Genomic DNA, 17057 nt, shown 5'->3' with positions numbered 1-17057 from the left:
TGCTATGTAGCAGCAAGCACCCTAGCATACGAATGGCTGCTAGCCCAGGTTCTTTGATCTGCTTTTCTAAAGGAAAGCTACTCAAAAGGGGTTAACAATCTTAGTTTAATCAAACATATATCATTCACTTGGCTCAGGCAAAAAGTCAGCACCTTCAACTTCAGAAAATACAAACAGAAATTACAAGCAGACAAAAAATACAGAGAAAATTATACAGTTCAACAGACCAACAGACAGGTGTCTGACCATTACATACATACAGTGTTAGTCACCAGAGAGAGAAGTACCAACATGTGGCTTTTCAAAGCCGGGGGGATCCTTAATGGCTGCCCAGAGTCTCATCTGGTCAAATCACACAACTCTTACCATAAGTGAGCCCCAAAGCAAAACCTCACCTTAGGGTATATATAGAGCCTTCTCCAGGGTCAGAGACCATCACAACCTTCCTGATGCACTGCCTAATTATGAAATAACAAAAGGTGTGGCTCTTCCTGAAAAACAAGCCTCCCCTAAGCAAGCTTCTCTTGTTGGGCTCCAGGTGAGGCCTAATAAGGGGCTGGGAAGATCTTCAAATTCTGTTACCATTACAAGCAGGGAGGCCTCTCTGGCTCTGGCTCAAAAACAGTCTGTGTTCAGACTATCAGGGACAGGCACACTGCCCACTTGGAATGAAGTCACTTCAATGGAACTAGACATTGTACCTTTTTTCCTAATTTACTGACTGGAATTGTAGAACTGCTTTGGGTAGAAGTTAGCTCATTTCCCCAGTGAAACTGGAAGCTATGTAAATATGGGAATGTACAATATTCAGCTACAGAAAGCACACACAGCCTCTGACTTCTGGACAACTTGGTGACCGTGGTGGTGAAAGGGCTGGGCCTAATGGCAGGAAGATCTAAGTTCAAAACCAATCTCAGCATTTACTAGCTGTGTGACCTTGGGCAAGTAATTTAACCTTGTTTTCCTCAGTTTCCTCATCTATACAATGGAGATGAAAATAATAGTACCTATTTCCAAAGATTGTTGTAAGGATCAAATAAGACATTTGTTAGGGGTTCAGCACTGCCTGGCACACAATAAAAGCTACATAAATGCTTGTTTCCTTGTTGGACATTAATAAGGACAGGATCAAGTTGGATCTTTACTGGTATTTTATGTACTGTTATATTATGTACCATTATATATTATGTACAATTATATTACATTTAGTTAAATGTTGTCCAGTCTACCAATGGACCCGTGGGCACTCTGTCCAGTGATGCAGATCCAGACTCATCTCTGCCTCTTGGGTGACTTGTGTCCAGTGTTTCCTCTCAGTTCATATGTTGAGGACATGCTTTCTGTCCCTTTCATGTTGTGAGGAGACCAGTGGAACCGGTGGCCTCTCCCTTCGTGATCTTTCTCTTTTGCTATGGGCCCATTAGTCCGTCTGGTTTTTCTTACATGCACCTCTTTGATTCTGTATTTTGTTAATCTTTTCACATGTAATTCCTTTCTATAATGTGCTGCTTTCGCTCAAGGGCACCTCTATTGACCTTTGGTGATCCTCAGGTTTCCTTTTATGAAGATTTTAATTTTCCATGTCTCAGACATATAACAAATGCCAGATTTGATATTTCAAAGATAGGCTTCTGTTTCACAGAGAAAGTGTGATGTATAAAAAGTTTGAGAAATATTAATTAATCATTTTATGGGTAGTGAGTGATTAATAAAAAGATGGTTGTTTGACCATTTCTCTCAAACTAAAGATGGATCATGGTGACTTCTTGATGCTTATATGCCTTTGGAAGAGTGGGTATTCCTGACAAGCAGCAATCAAGTCTGATTGGTTAATAATTAATGAGAAGAATAAATATTATAAAAAGAGTTAGACCTATTTTAATAAGGGGTTGGGGGATGTGACTTCAATTATGTCATTTTTATTTCTAGACCCCTCCTCAGCATGGGCAATCTAGATCAGGGGTGGGAAATCTGTAGCCTTGAGGTCACATGTGGCTTTCCAGGTCCTTGGGTGTGACCTTTTGACTGAGTTCAAGTTTTACAGAATAAATCTTTTTATTAAAGGGAATTGTTCTATGAAGTTTGCATTTCACCAAAGGACTTCACTTGAGGACCTAGAAGGTCACATTTCACCTTGAGGCCACAGGGTCCCCACCTCTGATCTAGACAATCTTTCTGAAGCCTGAGCAGAACACAATGGACTTCCCCACTTGGGTGAATTCTGAACAAGACTGAGGAGAAAGTTAAATCCAATCTTATTATTAGTCCCACTCCTCAAGGGCTGATCTGACAGAGCAGAGGATGAGGAAACAAGAAGGGAAAAAATCCTGGATCTTCCCAATAGCAAATCGTTACCAATATAAGAGACAAATAATCACCTCCCAAAAGTTGGATTAAAAGAACTTTGTGATTTCCTGAAGGCAACCTGGTCTGCTCTGCCCATCTTGTTCAGGTCTGAGCCCGATTTTCAGAGTGTCTAACACAAGGGATGGCAAAGGAATGAATAATGGCTAAATAGGCAGTTTGATAGAGAACTTAAACAACATGTACACACATTTACATGCACATACATGCATGTATACAAACATGTGTACGTATACGAGTACCTGCACATTTGTGTTGTACGCGCATATGCACACTGCACTGTGAGCATTATATAATATACTGTATATGTGCCTGAATGTATATACGACACATATGCATTTACATATGTTTACATGTATGTGTGCAATATGTGTAGCTCATGTACATAGGCTACATTCGTTCTTTATCTGATTGTATATCACTGTATAGAAACACAGAAACTTGTTTCACTTGCGTGTAGGCCACTAATACAAATCACCTTTTAATGTGACTTCATCCTTGAGAAGGAGCCCAAGCTAGGTCCTCTGCTGTTTATCATTGCCTTTGTCACTTCCACGAGGTTGGAAAACCAAGTGGCCAACGGTCAAGTGGGAGTGCCCACCAGGCTGGCGCAGCAGTGACGGGAGGACTGATCCCTTTCTCTCTAAGCTGGAGAAATTGGAAGGATTCCAGACCCCAGCATGTTCTAAATTAAATGGAGATTTAGAAAAGAAAGATAGAAATTATCCAGTTGCCTTTGGAGTTGAGAAAACCTGGATTCAAGTCTTGCTACTCATATATACAGAATGCATCTCTCTGGTCAAGGTCCTTGTCCTCTCAGTGTCCCGCCCTCCGCCTCAAGTATCTCTCGAAGGCTCCAAGTTTTACTACAGTTACTGGTCTGGATCGCTGGAGAGAGTTCCCTTGGGAGGAGGTCCCTATACCCACAAAATAACAAGTGTAGTAAAAAGAAAAAAAATGGGGAGGGGGAGGTTTAGGCAAACTCACATCATCTGTTGTGTATCTATGTTAGTTTTCCCTAGCTTGAATGTTAACATGTGTCAATAAGCTTACATTTTTGTCTGTCCTTATGTAACTTAACTTTTCCCTTCCTTCTTTTCTCTTTTGGTAAGAGAGTTACTTTCAGATTTTTCTTTACTGATAGCACTCATAGTTACTGGTTCTTAAACAAGAGGTCATCAGGGTACTAGGAATGGACAGGGTAGATAATCTTCAACTATCCCCAGATATTTCTTACTTGGAACACTGTAGCTGATGGGTATTTATTATTATTATTATTATAAACAGAAAATTTATTTTCTGTATTATACTTTCCTGAGGCTAATATTAAAATTAATGTTCCTTCTTTGAATATATGCCAGCTGATGAGTGGTGGAACATTTCCTGCAGGCACACCGGGATGCAGAGAGAGATCAGACAGGGCTTGAAAATTTGCTGGAGATAATTGGTAGTTAACTATATTTGATTTAGGCCTAAGGTTGTAATTTTCTTGAGAATTATGTTTGTATTGATTATATTTATATATTAGAAGCATTAGAGATGTATGCCCATGTTTTGCAGACATATTCTAAAGTCAGGATATCAGATAATGGTTCAGTGAAAAGGGCCCTGAATTTGGGAGACATTGAACTCTTAGTAGCAAAATGAATATTCTAAAGTGAAATAAACAGAAATCAAAGATCAATGTCCACAATGATTATGATGTATAAATGGAAAGGAAAACCAATGAGGTTCCCAGAGAAGACAGTGAGAGATTCCTCCTCTCTCTTGGCTGTACATATGGAAAATTTAGTCCCCTACCTCTCTGCCATGAGGGAGGGAGTATCTTCAACTCTGTCCTCTCTGGGATCTTTATTGGGTTTTCTATTACTTGGTGTTGGATTTCATTTTTGTGATCTTTGCATTTATGCATCATAGCCACTGTGGGGACTGATTGTGTGGATTCTGCTTATATTACTCAGTGAACTGTCCATTGTGTTCATAATTTACTGTTTCCTTTTTCTTTTCTTTTCCTTCTTTTTGGTCCAGAATGTTAAGGACTACTTGGAATGCAGCCTGAGTAAATCTTACAGTTCCTCCAGCAATACCCTGGGGATTGACCTGTGGAGGGGGAGGAGATGCTGCTCTGGGAACCTCCAGTTGCCTCCACTATCCCAGAGACAGTCAGAACGAGCCAGGACGCCTGATGGAGATAGCATTTCTAGACCCACCACTCTACCTTTGCTGACGCTTCCAAGCATTGCCATCACTACCGTAAGCCAAGAGAGGTAAGTGGCTTCCAAATTAAATTTCTGGATTAAAATTTAATTTACCAAGTGCTGTTTCCTAGCCCTGCTGCAGCGCTGCCAAGGGCTTTACTCTTCTCATTTAAATTATTGCTTCTCCTTGAAACAGTTATTGGCCTTTGGGGAGTGTGGGTCTCTTGTCGCTTCACACTGTGGCTTCTTAACAGTGAAACTATTTTCTGGAAGATAACGTGAAGGAGTTTTGATTTGAGCAGCCATGTATGTAAATAGGAACCAAGAGATGTTTTCATAATGGCAAAGGGCAGAGAAAGCTGGTGTCATGGGCCTTAGCTGTTTTAAGACTGCTTTGGTGGTATGTATCTAAAACAAACCAAAAAAGTTCAATCCAATAAAACTAAATCTTGTTTGAAATACCAATTAGAATAATATTTCTCGTCACTGAAGTCATGAGTGCATTTGTTCATTGCTGTTCTTTTTGTTAAAGACGCAACATGCTATGGTGGTTAGAGAAGCAGACTAGAGGTCCAGAAAACCTGGGTTCAGGTCCTGCCTTTGACACACACTGGTGAATTGACCCCGGGCAAGTGATTTAATTTGTTGGTGCTCGAAACAACTCTCTTAAACGGCAAATTGGAAAGACGCTGCTGGTCTGATTTGGGAGAGGGAGCTGCTTAGTTTGAGAATTTCTTCTACTAATGAAATCGAAGGTCCAGATCCTTTTCTTATCCTGTTCTTCCTGCTATCATTCTCTCTTCACTCAATATTTATGATGTCTTGAAAATCATAATGTGTTGTCAAAACGGGTCCTGAATCTGGCTGTGGGAAGGATATCTTGGCAATTTTAGGTTGGCTCTTAAAGAATATTTTGGAATGACTAGATTGACTGCCATGGGTGTGTAGAGGAGGCAGGAGGGAGTGTCTTGGCCATCCCAACTTGGATTAGCAAAAGAATATGTTGGTCTATATTGTATATATTGACTCATAGAGGAAATGCTTGGGGGATTAGAGATTAGCATAGCAGGAAGATTTGGGGATATCTGGATTGGCTTTGAGCGGTTTATCTCTGCTAGATCATGTTTGAAAAATCTATTTACATCCCTTGCCAACAAGTGGTATGCAACTTTCTGTTGATGTTGTAGGAATGCAGAAATACATCAAGTCATGTGCTCGATTCTTCCCTCAATGAATTGTAGAGAGCTTCTCAATGAATTTCTGTGCATCCAGGCTTGTATACTACAAGGATAAAAGAATCATAGGTTCAGACATTGAAACATCCTGGTAGGTGATCTAGTCCAACTCCTCCATTTCACAGAAGAGTAAATTGAGGAGCAGAAAAGGGCATTGACTTGTCCAAGGTCACACAGATTGAAGGTGGCAGAAGCAGGATTGAATTCAGATCTCCTGCTCCCAAATCCAATTCTCTTCCCACTACAGAATGCTGCATCTTAAGTTCTCCACTTCTCCACTTTCTCCTAGTGAAAACATGGCTTCTTAAACATTTTTTTAAGCAATCGGGGCTAAGTAACTTGCTCAAGGTTACATGGCCAGTTATTTCTGGGTGTGGTGCTGAGTATCTGAGCCCAGATTTGATCCAGGTCATCCCGACACTGGAGCCAGTGCTCTTACTCGCTGAGCCAGCTGGCCGCCCCCTTAAACATTTTTTTAAAGCAATCGGTGTTAAGTAACTTGCTCAAGGTTACACGGCCAGTTTTTTGGGTGAGTGTTAAGTATCTGAGGCCGGAACTGATCCCGGGTCCTCCTGACTCCGGGGCTGGCGCTCTTACTCACTGCGCCACCTAGCCGCTAGTTGAATGAACTTGGACGAGTCACTCAAACTTGTATCTCAGTCTGCTTATTACAAGTATCATTTGCAGAACAGGCTCTAACTGATGTTTTCTGATATGACATCTAAACAACAGCACCCAAAACTGACATTTATGTAGCCCTTTTAGGTTTGGCAAGTACTTCATAAGTACTCATTTTATCCTTGCCACAACTCTGGGAAGTAGGTGCCGCTATTATCCCTATTTTACCAGTGAGGAAACTGAGGCAGGCAGTGGTGGTTTGCCTAGGGCCCCATAGCTGTGAAGTGACTAAGCACAGATTTGAACTCGGGGCCTCCTGACTCCATGGCCAGCACTGTATCCAATGCACCACCTTGCTACTCTTCCTGGGAGAGTGAGCTCCTCACCAAAAGCCCCTTGTAGTGATGGAAATATATCACTGAGATCATTAATATAATTGTATAATATTTTTCTATAATATTATTGTATAATAACAGATGAGTCATTTTACTGCAATTCAATAGTTAAAAGATCCCAAAGTCAATTCATTCCCCCTGTCTGGACACAGGCATGATCTCAGCTTTAGATTCTTAGAGACTGCCACCAGTTTTATATTTAGGATCCACCATCTGTCCCTCCATGGGATTAAATGTGCCTTATAAACCAGGAGTTGAGTAAATTTGCACCATTTCAGAAATCAAGGCCTGTATCCTTCCAGACAGAGTGTATGCTGAGAATTCCTTAGCAAAGCTGGTTGGAATTTCCCAAACTAGGACTCTGGCATATGTTGCCAGCCTTCATTTCTCTGCAGTTCATACAGAAATGAAGGCACTACATTGTTGTAGTGCATGTTTCCTATGACAGATAACATCAACAAACATTTATTAATTGCCTACTGTGTACTGTGTACCTGTACTGTGCTCAACATTAGGGATACAAAGAAACTGTGAAAAACATTGGCACCATAATGGATGGAATGCTAGGCTTGAAATCCAGAAGACGTGGCTTTGAATTTTACCTGTGATTCTTTGCACATTGCTGAATCTCTTGGGTAGCATACAATTTGCAGTTGGGAGGGACCTCAGTGACCACCAGGTTCAACTTATCCCTGAAAACATCTCCTTTAGAACATCTTCAATAAGTGGTCATCCAGTCCTTGCTTGAAGACCCCTAAGGAGGGGACCGTCCTACTTCCCAAAGCAACCCATCCTACTTTGGACGGTTCTCAAACTACTTCTGCACAATTGGCTAAGACCTATCTACTAAATCATAGACAGGAAGCTTTACATGTGTGTGCATGTGCTCTGTGGATACCTGAAGACATGTGAACAAGAGTGTCACTGCCTTTCTGTGCTTTAATTATATTGGTCACTGAATAGTTCTCAAAGAATGTTTTGCAGTATCTCAAGCTCATAGCCCAAGAGGTTTCATGAAACGTCCTAGAGAATGGGACTGGGATGTGGCAATTGTCTTCAAGTATCTGAACTGCTCTTATGTGAAAGGGGGGTCACTTGCTCTGATTGGCTCCAGTCAACGATGAGGATAGATGGGTGTAAGTCACAAAGAGGCTAATTTAGAGTTGATATCTGGAAAAAAAAATCTTTCTAATAATTAGACCTGCTTAAAAGTAGAAATGGGCTGCATTCGGAGGTGATAGATTCCTCTTCAAATAAAGACTCCGTAACTACTTATCAGTATGCTATTGAGAGGATTGCTGTCCATGTATGGGTTATACTAGATGGCCATCAAAACTCCTTCTTACTCTGATATTCAACAATTTTGTGAAATGGTAGACTTGGTTTATAAAACTGTGAACAAGTTTTTGAGCAAATGCCCACATTGATACTTTCAGCAGAAACTCATTCAATCAGATATTAATGTTCTTCTTAAAAAGTTATTTCCTTATTACAGTTCCCTTAAAACTACATCTGTCCTTACAGCATGTGCTGAAGGGAACAGTGAACATTCTGACTGTACACTCTATTTGAAAGAATATTTGATTGGAAATCAGAGGGATGCAGGCTTTTTCAGCCTGACTCATCCTCATTACCACTCACTTTTTCAGTGGCCTCTGGGTGTCTGAAATAAAGAATTCCATAACCCAGGACTCTAACTTGAGGGGGAAAATGGCCACCTATTACCACTTGGGCTGCTGGGGTTACTTCAATGGCGAACATGGACTCCATAAGCAAAGAAATACTTATGTAACCATGATTTAATTTTCTATGCCATATTAAGGTTTGTAAAGTGCTTTCTCAGCACAGTGAGCTGAAAATAATATCAGAAGCCTGTTTTCTTATCCCCTTATAGCTCTGAGGTTAATGGCCTAATATTGGAACTTGAGTTAAACTAAGGATAAACAAAGGTTGTGTGCCTTTTCGTGGGGGTAGTCTTGGTGCAGTGTCTCAGGGTTACCGATGGCTTTTCAGTTAGGCAGAATCTACCTAAGTGAGTCCTGATGAGGAGTGAAACATGGTACCTCCAGGTTTATGTCTTGGGCCAATCTCCAGATATAATTACAAGTTCTTATTTTGGGAGTTACAGGGGCATAGTCAATCAACAAGGATTTATGAAGGATTATTATTACTATGTGCCAGGTACTGGGGTGAGTGTAGAGCAGAGGTGTCAGACACATAGCCCATTGTGACCCACAGCATTCCAGAGTGAGACTGGTACCAGATTATAATGAATTTGGGAAATATTTAACAAAATGCAATAGAGCATAGATAATGCTAATATGTGACTTTCTGAGTGAATATGAAGTTTGCAGAGATCTTTATGTAGTGTTTAGTAGCTATTGTTTCTAATTGAGTTTGATGTCAGTGGGGTAGAGGGTCCAAATAAAGGGAAAATCATGGCTAGTACTTCAAAATATTCATTCTGGAGTGTTTTGGACAGTTATTTTTTCCATTTACATTGTTGTGGTCATGATGCATTTTGTTTTCCTGCCTCTGCCTATGTTCACTTTGTATTGGCTCAGGGGAGCTTTCCCATGGTTCTCTGTTCATTATACTCGGCATTTCCTGTAGTGCCAGAGTTCAGTGAGTCATTCCCTAATCCAGCCACATCTGCTTCGTTCCTGGTTTGTTGGGTGTAATGAAGAGTACTGTCAGAAATATTTCAGGGCACATTGAGTCTTTCTTTTTACAAATGGCTTCCTTGAGGGACACTCCTCGAGGGGAATCTCTGGGTTCAAGTATGTGAATATTTTAGCTATTGGTTTGCATAATTCCAAATGGCTTTTCAAAATGGTTATACAATGTGTATATTAGATTGCTTGTTTCTTGGGGAGGAGGGAGGAGAAAAATTTGGAACTCTTACAAAATGAATGTTGAAAACTATCTTTACAGGTAATTGGTTATAAAAAAAAGGCTATTCAGGAGAAAAAGTAAAAATAAGATTAATATATATATATATATATATATATATATATATATATATATATATATATATTGCTTTTTGGAGGGGGAGAAGGCAGGGCAATTGGGGTTAAGTGACTTGCCTAAGGTCACACAGCTAGTAAGTGTTCAGTGTCTGATGCCGAATTTGAACTCAGGTCCTTCTGACTCCAGGGCCTGTGATCTATTCACTGCATCACCCAGTTGCCCCATAAAAAATAGTTTTAAAATTGGTTTTACTGATACACATCTTACCAGCAATGCTGCCTCTGACATCTTAATGCACATTCACCTATTTCCCACCTCCCACCTTTCTGTCTTAGGGTGTTACCCTGCATCTATGAAGATTTCCCTTCTGAACAGAATGGTTCCATCGAGGCACTCCTTTGCCTTGCTGTCTCCTGGCCCAAAGTCTCAAACTCCACTTTGTCCTCACATTAACTTTTGGAACCTGAGGACAGTTGTGCTCATTGGCTGATTATTTTATTCATGAGCCAAGGTGGCAGAGGATGGTTCAAAGAAGGAGGGGTTAGCAGACACTGGCGGTTTTTTATTGCACCCACAGTCTATCACAAGGTGACAGCCTGGTGGGGATTTCAATTAAATATTGTCTCCTTCCCTACTGCCTTTCATCCGCTGATCTCAAAGCTCTGTTTCCGGGATCAAAATAACCACAGATACTGTGTGCAAATGCCATAAACTCAGCCAAAGTTGGCACAAGGAGGGGATGCTGGCGAGACGCGTATCTGCTTGCTCTTCACCAAGCTCTGCCACCCTGACATCTTCTGTCTTGGCAAAGTGATTGCGAGGCATGCCCCCTCTGCGCTCTGCTGTTAGCTAGCAGGGCACAAATTCTCTTCACAGATTTTTGTCCAAGGCATACCTGGGGGTGTTTTCCATGGACACTGTCACTTGTGTTCTATACGATTCATCCGCTGGTTTCAGGACCTCCCCCCTGTTTCTGAGTAGTATGCTCTGACTTCCCTTCTGAGAGAAGAGCACTGATGTTAACATTGCTATTGGGATAGGATCATGGGGTCATAGGATTTAGATCTTTCCATCCAGCCCCAACATTTTGCAGATGAGGAAAGGTGAAGACATTTATTTTCTCTAGTGAAATTTGATAAAAAGGTCAACTGAAGCAGCTTTCCAAACAAGATAACATTTATTTATTTAGTACAAAATGACTGGTTACAAAGCTAAGGCTCAGGGAACAACATGATTGGTTCAAAATTTGATGATGGGGGCTAGCAACAATTCCCTCTTAACTCAAGAAACTAAGGAATGTTCATTGTTTGATTCCAGGTGAGAGATAGCAGCCCAGACTTGTGGAGAGCCAAACAGACATCCTCTTAAGATAGTTTGATGGAGTGAAGATATCAGGGCTAAATCCCTTTCTTTCACACGTAGTTCCCTAAGTTAGCAAAATTCGTTGAGACAAGGAGAGCTGGATTTTTAAATTTAACCCTTTACTATCCAGTCAAACTCAGAACTAAGTTCAGAATCAAAGAACCATGACTTAAGAAGCTATGGTGCACAATCAATTGCTTGTAAATAGAATCAGTAAGAAAATGGTACAGGATCAATCTTAACCTCAACAACTAGAATCAATCAAGTGATAAACATTCACTGAACATCTTCTATGTGCCAGGCACAGCACTGGGGGTGCAAAAAAGAGACAAATGGCAGTCTCTGCCCTCATGGAGCTTGCAGTAGAATGGGTAGGTGAGATACAAACAAATGCTGTTTGTCCTTCCTTCTCAAAGAGGACCATGACTTCAGGGAAGTGATGCCATGACATGCAAGTGAATTGGATGTGAGGGAGGACTGGGCAAGGCCACAAGGCGCATTCCCTCTCCAGAGCTGTCTGGTTCCAGTGGCCTGATATGGATCAGGATGGCTGGAGATGGCCCAGAATGCACTGGGGGAACTTGGTCTTTTCAAGCTAAGGTCTTTAACAGGTCTCACTTTGACTGAGGAAGTCAGTGATTTAGATTAGTTAGAAAAACGAAGCAAAGAATGGCCTTTAAAAAAATAGATCTGGAAGAATACAAGCCACTCCCCAATTGATAAATGGTCAAAGGATATGTACAGAATATGAAATTAAAGATATCTATAAGCATATGAAAAATGCTCTAAAATCGCTATTGATTAGAGAAATGCAAATCAAAACAACTCTAAGGTACCACATCTCATTGGTCAGATTGGCTAAGATGACAAAACAGGAAAATGACAAATGCTGGAGAGGATATGAAAAATTTGGAACACTAATTCACTGTTAGTGGAGTTGTGAACTGATCCAACCATTCTGAAGAGCAATCTGGAACTATACCCAAAGGGCTATAAATAAGTGCACACCCTTTGACCCAGCAATACCACTTCTAGGATTCTGTCCCAAAGAGACCAGAGCAGTGGGAGGAGGGACCCGTATGTACAAAAATGTTTATAGCAGCTCTTTCTGTGGTGGCAAAGAATTGGAAATTAAGGGGATGCCCATCAATTGGGGAATGGCTGAAAAAGTTGTGGTATATGAATGTAGTGGAATACTACTGTGCTATAAGGAATGAGGAGCAGATGGACTTCATAATAACCTGGAGAGAATTATATAAACTGATGCTGAGTGAGAAGAGCAAATTCAGGAGAAATCTGTACACGATAACAGACACAACGTATGTGTGACAATCGTCTCTGATAGACTGGGCTCTTCTGAGCAATGGAAGCTTATAAGACGACTCTAAAAGACTCATGATTGAAAATGACACCCACCTCCAAAGAAAGAGCTGCAGAGTCTGAATGCAGATCGAAACAACGACTTGCTCTGTTTCTTTTTCTTGTTTTGTTTCCTCTTTCCCACTGATCATTCCACTGGTTATATTCCTTCTTTACAACCTGACTACTGATTAATGTGAAGATATTTGTAGATCCTGTATTTGAGTGCATGCCATCATGACAGGATGGGAGGAGGAGAGGGACAAAGGGAAAATCCGAAACTCAAGGTACCGTGGAAAGGAATGCTGTAAACTAAAAGTAAATAAACAAATTAATTAAATAAAAAAAAGATCTGGAAGGGGAAGACCTTCAGGATTTCTGGCCAGAACAGAAATAGTTGTTATCTGAGATAATCAAGGCCCAAACAGTGACCAACTAGAGCTTGATCTGGGACCAGTGATTTGGGGTTAAGGATGGTCTTTAAGAGAAAAACAAAACAAAACAAGAAAAAAAGTTTCAGAGATTAAATTGGGCCAAGCACAGGCAGGTAAGGATGTGATACCCTATGAAGAGAGAGAAGAAAGGAAAGAGAAGGGGAAGGGGAAAGAGAAGGCAAACAGGAGAAAAGGAGAAAGAAAAGGGAAGAAAAGGAAGGAAGGGACCTAGGGACTAGGGACCAAACTTCCAGTTGGGCAATACATAATACAATATCTACAAAGCAAGCTGTGCACAGATTACATAGAAAATAATTAATGGGGGGAGGGGGAGAGTTGGAAATGAAATGGGTTCAGGAAAGCTTCCTGTAGAAGGTAGGACTTGATTTGGGACTTAAAGGAAGCCAGGTAGGTCAATAGTCAGAAGAGTGGAGGGAGAGAGTCACAAGCATGGGGGACAGCCAGGGAGAATATCCGGAGCCCAGAGATGGATGGTCTTGTTTGTGGAGCACCCAGGAGACCAGGGTCACTGAATCAAAGAGTCCATGTTGTGGAGTAAGGTGTAAGAAGATAGGAGAGGTAGGAGGGGGCAGGTTCTGAATGCCAAGAAGCTATTTTGCACTTGAGCCTGTAGGGAATAGAGAGTCACTGGAGCTCATTAAGGAGGAGGTGACTTGGTCAGACCTGAGATCACTTCAATGGCTGAATGGAGAATGGATTGGGTGGGGAGAGACTTGAAGCAGGCAGACCCCTCAGCAGGCTATTGTGCAGTCCTGGAGTGGGCATCTGAGAGGCCTGCACTGGAGGGGTGACAATGTTAGATATTTGAGAGATGCTACAAAGGTGAATTCAACAGGCCTTTGCAACGGCTTGGATTTGGGAGGTAAGAGAGAGGGAGGAATCCAGGATGATACCTAGGCTGTGAGCCTGAGGGACTGGGAGGAGACTGGGGTCTTCTATAATGATAGGGAAGTTAGAAAGGGAAGGAGAGTTTAGGGGGAAATAGGAGCTCAAATTTAGACATGTTAAGTTTAAGATGTCTACTGGACATCCAGTCTGAGATGTATGAAAGGCAGCTGGAGACAGGATATTGAAAGCCAGTAAAGAGACTGAGGAAGGATAGATAAATTTAGAAATCATCAACATAGAGACAGTAATTAAATCTATGGGAACTGATGAGATCACCAAGTGAATTAGCAACAGAAGGAGAAGAGATGGGGACCCAGGACAGTCCTGGAGTAGACCTATGATTAGAGGAGGATCCAGCAGAGAAGACTGGTAAGGAGCAATCAGATGGGTTGGAGGAGAACGAAGAGAGAGGGGTGCCCTGACAACCTAGAGAAGAGAGGATGTTCAACAGTGTCAAAAGAGGTCAAGGAGAATGAGGCCTAAGAAATGACCATTGGATTTGGCGATTAAGACATTATTAGTAACTTTGGAAAGAGCAGTTTTGGTGGAATGATGATGTTGGAAAACAAATGGTTAATGTTTGAGAAGAGAGTGACAGAAGAGACAGTGGAAACCCCTATTGCGGACGACCTTTTGTGAGGAGTTCAGGACAAAGGACAGAAGAGAAATAGAATGATAGCTATCAGGAATGGAAGAATCAAGTGCAGACCCAAGATTCAAATGGACGGTCTCACATTCTAAATCTTGTACCTTTTTTATTAGACCAGCGTGGTTCCTAGGACAACAGATTTAGCACTGGAAGGGGCCAGGTGGGACTGGGAGGAATTCGAACCCAGGCACTCAGAATTGGGAGTACTCCATTCTTGTTCCCACCTAATCATTTTACAAAAGGATCGCTGATTTAGAGCTCAGTGGCCATCTATCCCAACCTTATCATTTCACTGATGAGGAAACTGAGGCTCAGAGAGATGAATTGATTTTTTCACAAAGGAAGTGGAAGAGCTAGGACTGGAACCTAGGATTGGAACATTCTCTGATGCCGGATTCAGTTCTCCTTCTCATGTCCACCCTGCCTTTTGGTCAGGTTAGGAGCTCTACCTATGTTTTCCCTTGGTTCCAGATAAGTCATTGGTGGCTCTTTAAAAGGGAAAGAGAGCACCAAGACCAGTGAAAAATCGAGAAGTCTTCTACCTGGGCTAATGGATGAGGCTGGAGTGAGCTATTTAGTGTATCAGGCCTTCTAATTATCTTATTTCCCCTCCCCTAAGTTTGCTCTCTAAAATGCCATGTGGGCTTTAGGAGAGATCATCAGATATCTGTCTCCTGATCTGGAGCTTCCCATGGCTCAGAGGGAAAAATATTTTACACCTTTATTACCTTTCCATGATGGCAGCAGTAAATATGAATTGAGGATTTTATTATCTAGGAGAAGAAAAGGGAAAATCATACACATATATGTGTGTATACAGATATATACATATACGTATATATACATATGTATTTCAAAGAGCTTTTTAAAACTAGCATTTATATTTAAGAATTTCTTTCATTTAATATCTGTAGCTTTTTAAAAGATATCCATTCATCATAATGGCTTCCATTTATATAACACTTACTATGTGTTAGGCACTATGCTAAAAGGTTTACAAATGTTATCTCCTTTGATTCTCACAACCCTGCAAGGCAGGTACTGTTATTTATCCCCACTTTACAGTCAAGGAAATTGAGGCAAACAAAAGTAAAATCACTTGACCAGGGTAACTCATCTAGAAAATATTTGAGGCTGGATATTTTTAAATTCAGGTCTTCCTGACTCTGTGACTGGCCCTCTACTGACTGTGTAGCCCTACTTATAAAGAGTCTGCTTGATATTGTGCAGTTGACTTTACATTTATCCCTATTATGTTTTGGGCCTAATCTTGACTCCTGATTTAAATTCCCTATGTGTTAGGCATTTTCATGGTGGATGTGATAAGCATGCTCTCTATGGTTTTATCCAAATCGTACACAGCTGACTTAGACAACAGAAGCCTGGGTCAATAGACACTTGCTTATCAAGTTAAAATCAAACCATTAATGGTTATTTTTTGGGTCTGGCCATTCAGCCTGCTCTAAATCCACTAAAAGGTCTTATCATCTACACATCTTCATCTCATCCACAAGAATTGTCTGAGAGATTTAGTGAAATGTTTTGTGGAGATAAATGTTATCTACAGCCTTCTCTTAATCTCTTTAGTCTAATAACTCTTTCAAAGTGATCCTAGTGGTAATGAAGCAATTTTAGTCTTTGTGGTCACTACTTTCTTTTCTTGGATTATACAGTCTACATTATATAAGGAATCAAGCTCCTCGGCTCAAGATTTATAGTCTCTACTCCCTTCATTTCTTCTTCTTCTTTTTGAAAATCAGGACTTAATGTTTTAAACCTTTTCCAATCTTGTGATACTCCTACTGTTCTCCACAAGCATTGTTCGACAATCTCCATCCCAGGCCAGGAGCCCGGCATTCCCAAATTTTATTTTATTTATTTGAAGCACTTTTAATGTATATTCTGTGTTTGTATCAGTGTTCTTATCAGTTTTCCACTTCTCTGTTCTGCCTTTCCCTTGACACCCAGGACTTCAGTTATCAGCAGTGAAGAAAATACCATGTGTCCTTGAGTCCTTCAGCTTCTTGACCAAGATGTCAGAACTTTTGGTCTTGCCTCCTTTCCTAGAACCATCCTTCTAGTATGATTTATATCCAAATGAATCTCCAGGAAGCGGGCAGTAGTCATCTGATTTGTCAAAATAGCAGTCACTGCGTTGGAAGTTAGAACTGAAATTCCATCTCTCATGGAGAATACTCCTTAATTACTCCAGCACACCAGGAGCATCCATTGTCTATACCACACTAGAGGTGTGTGTTGTCTACACCACTCACTTGCTCCTGTCCTATATGGGTGGTTCCTGATTTGTCAGTAGGCAGGATCTGTGGAATCTTACCTTTGGTAAGTGCCTTGTACATGGTAGGTTCCTCATAATTGATGAACTGAATTTCAGGCACTTGTTTGGAATCTGGAGTGTGATTCATTAGAGAAATAATGTTGTATATAAAAGGAAATATTTAGGATTATAAAGGAAACCAGCTTTATATTGAAAAGCAATTCCTTGACTCTGTCTCTCCATCTCTCTCTCTCTCTCTCTCTCTCTCTCTCTCTCTCTCTCTCTCTCT

The 17057-nt window shown here is 41.0% G+C and overlaps 1 protein-coding gene across 1 annotated transcript in view; it reads left to right on the top strand.

Annotated features, from left to right (window-relative positions):
* The window catches only part of LOC138164887 (3',5'-cyclic-AMP phosphodiesterase 4B), a 535743-nt gene that overhangs the window by 2690 nt on the left and 515996 nt on the right, over positions 1 to 17057 (top strand). Inside the window, exon 2 of the mRNA XM_069092825.1 lies at positions 4393 to 4631. Within this exon, the coding sequence (XP_068948926.1) occupies positions 4393 to 4631 (239 nt within the window). The remainder of the gene's footprint in view (positions 1 to 4392; positions 4632 to 17057) is intronic.

Source organism: Petaurus breviceps, unplaced genomic scaffold (genome assembly GCF_028583685.1).
Source record: "Petaurus breviceps papuanus isolate PSGF00001 unplaced genomic scaffold, PetGlider_PUasm1.0 207, whole genome shotgun sequence".
Lineage (NCBI taxonomy): Eukaryota > Metazoa > Chordata > Mammalia > Diprotodontia > Petauridae > Petaurus > Petaurus breviceps.
The sequence above is the reverse complement of the archived record's forward strand: the minus strand, read 5'-3'. Positions and strand labels throughout refer to the sequence as shown.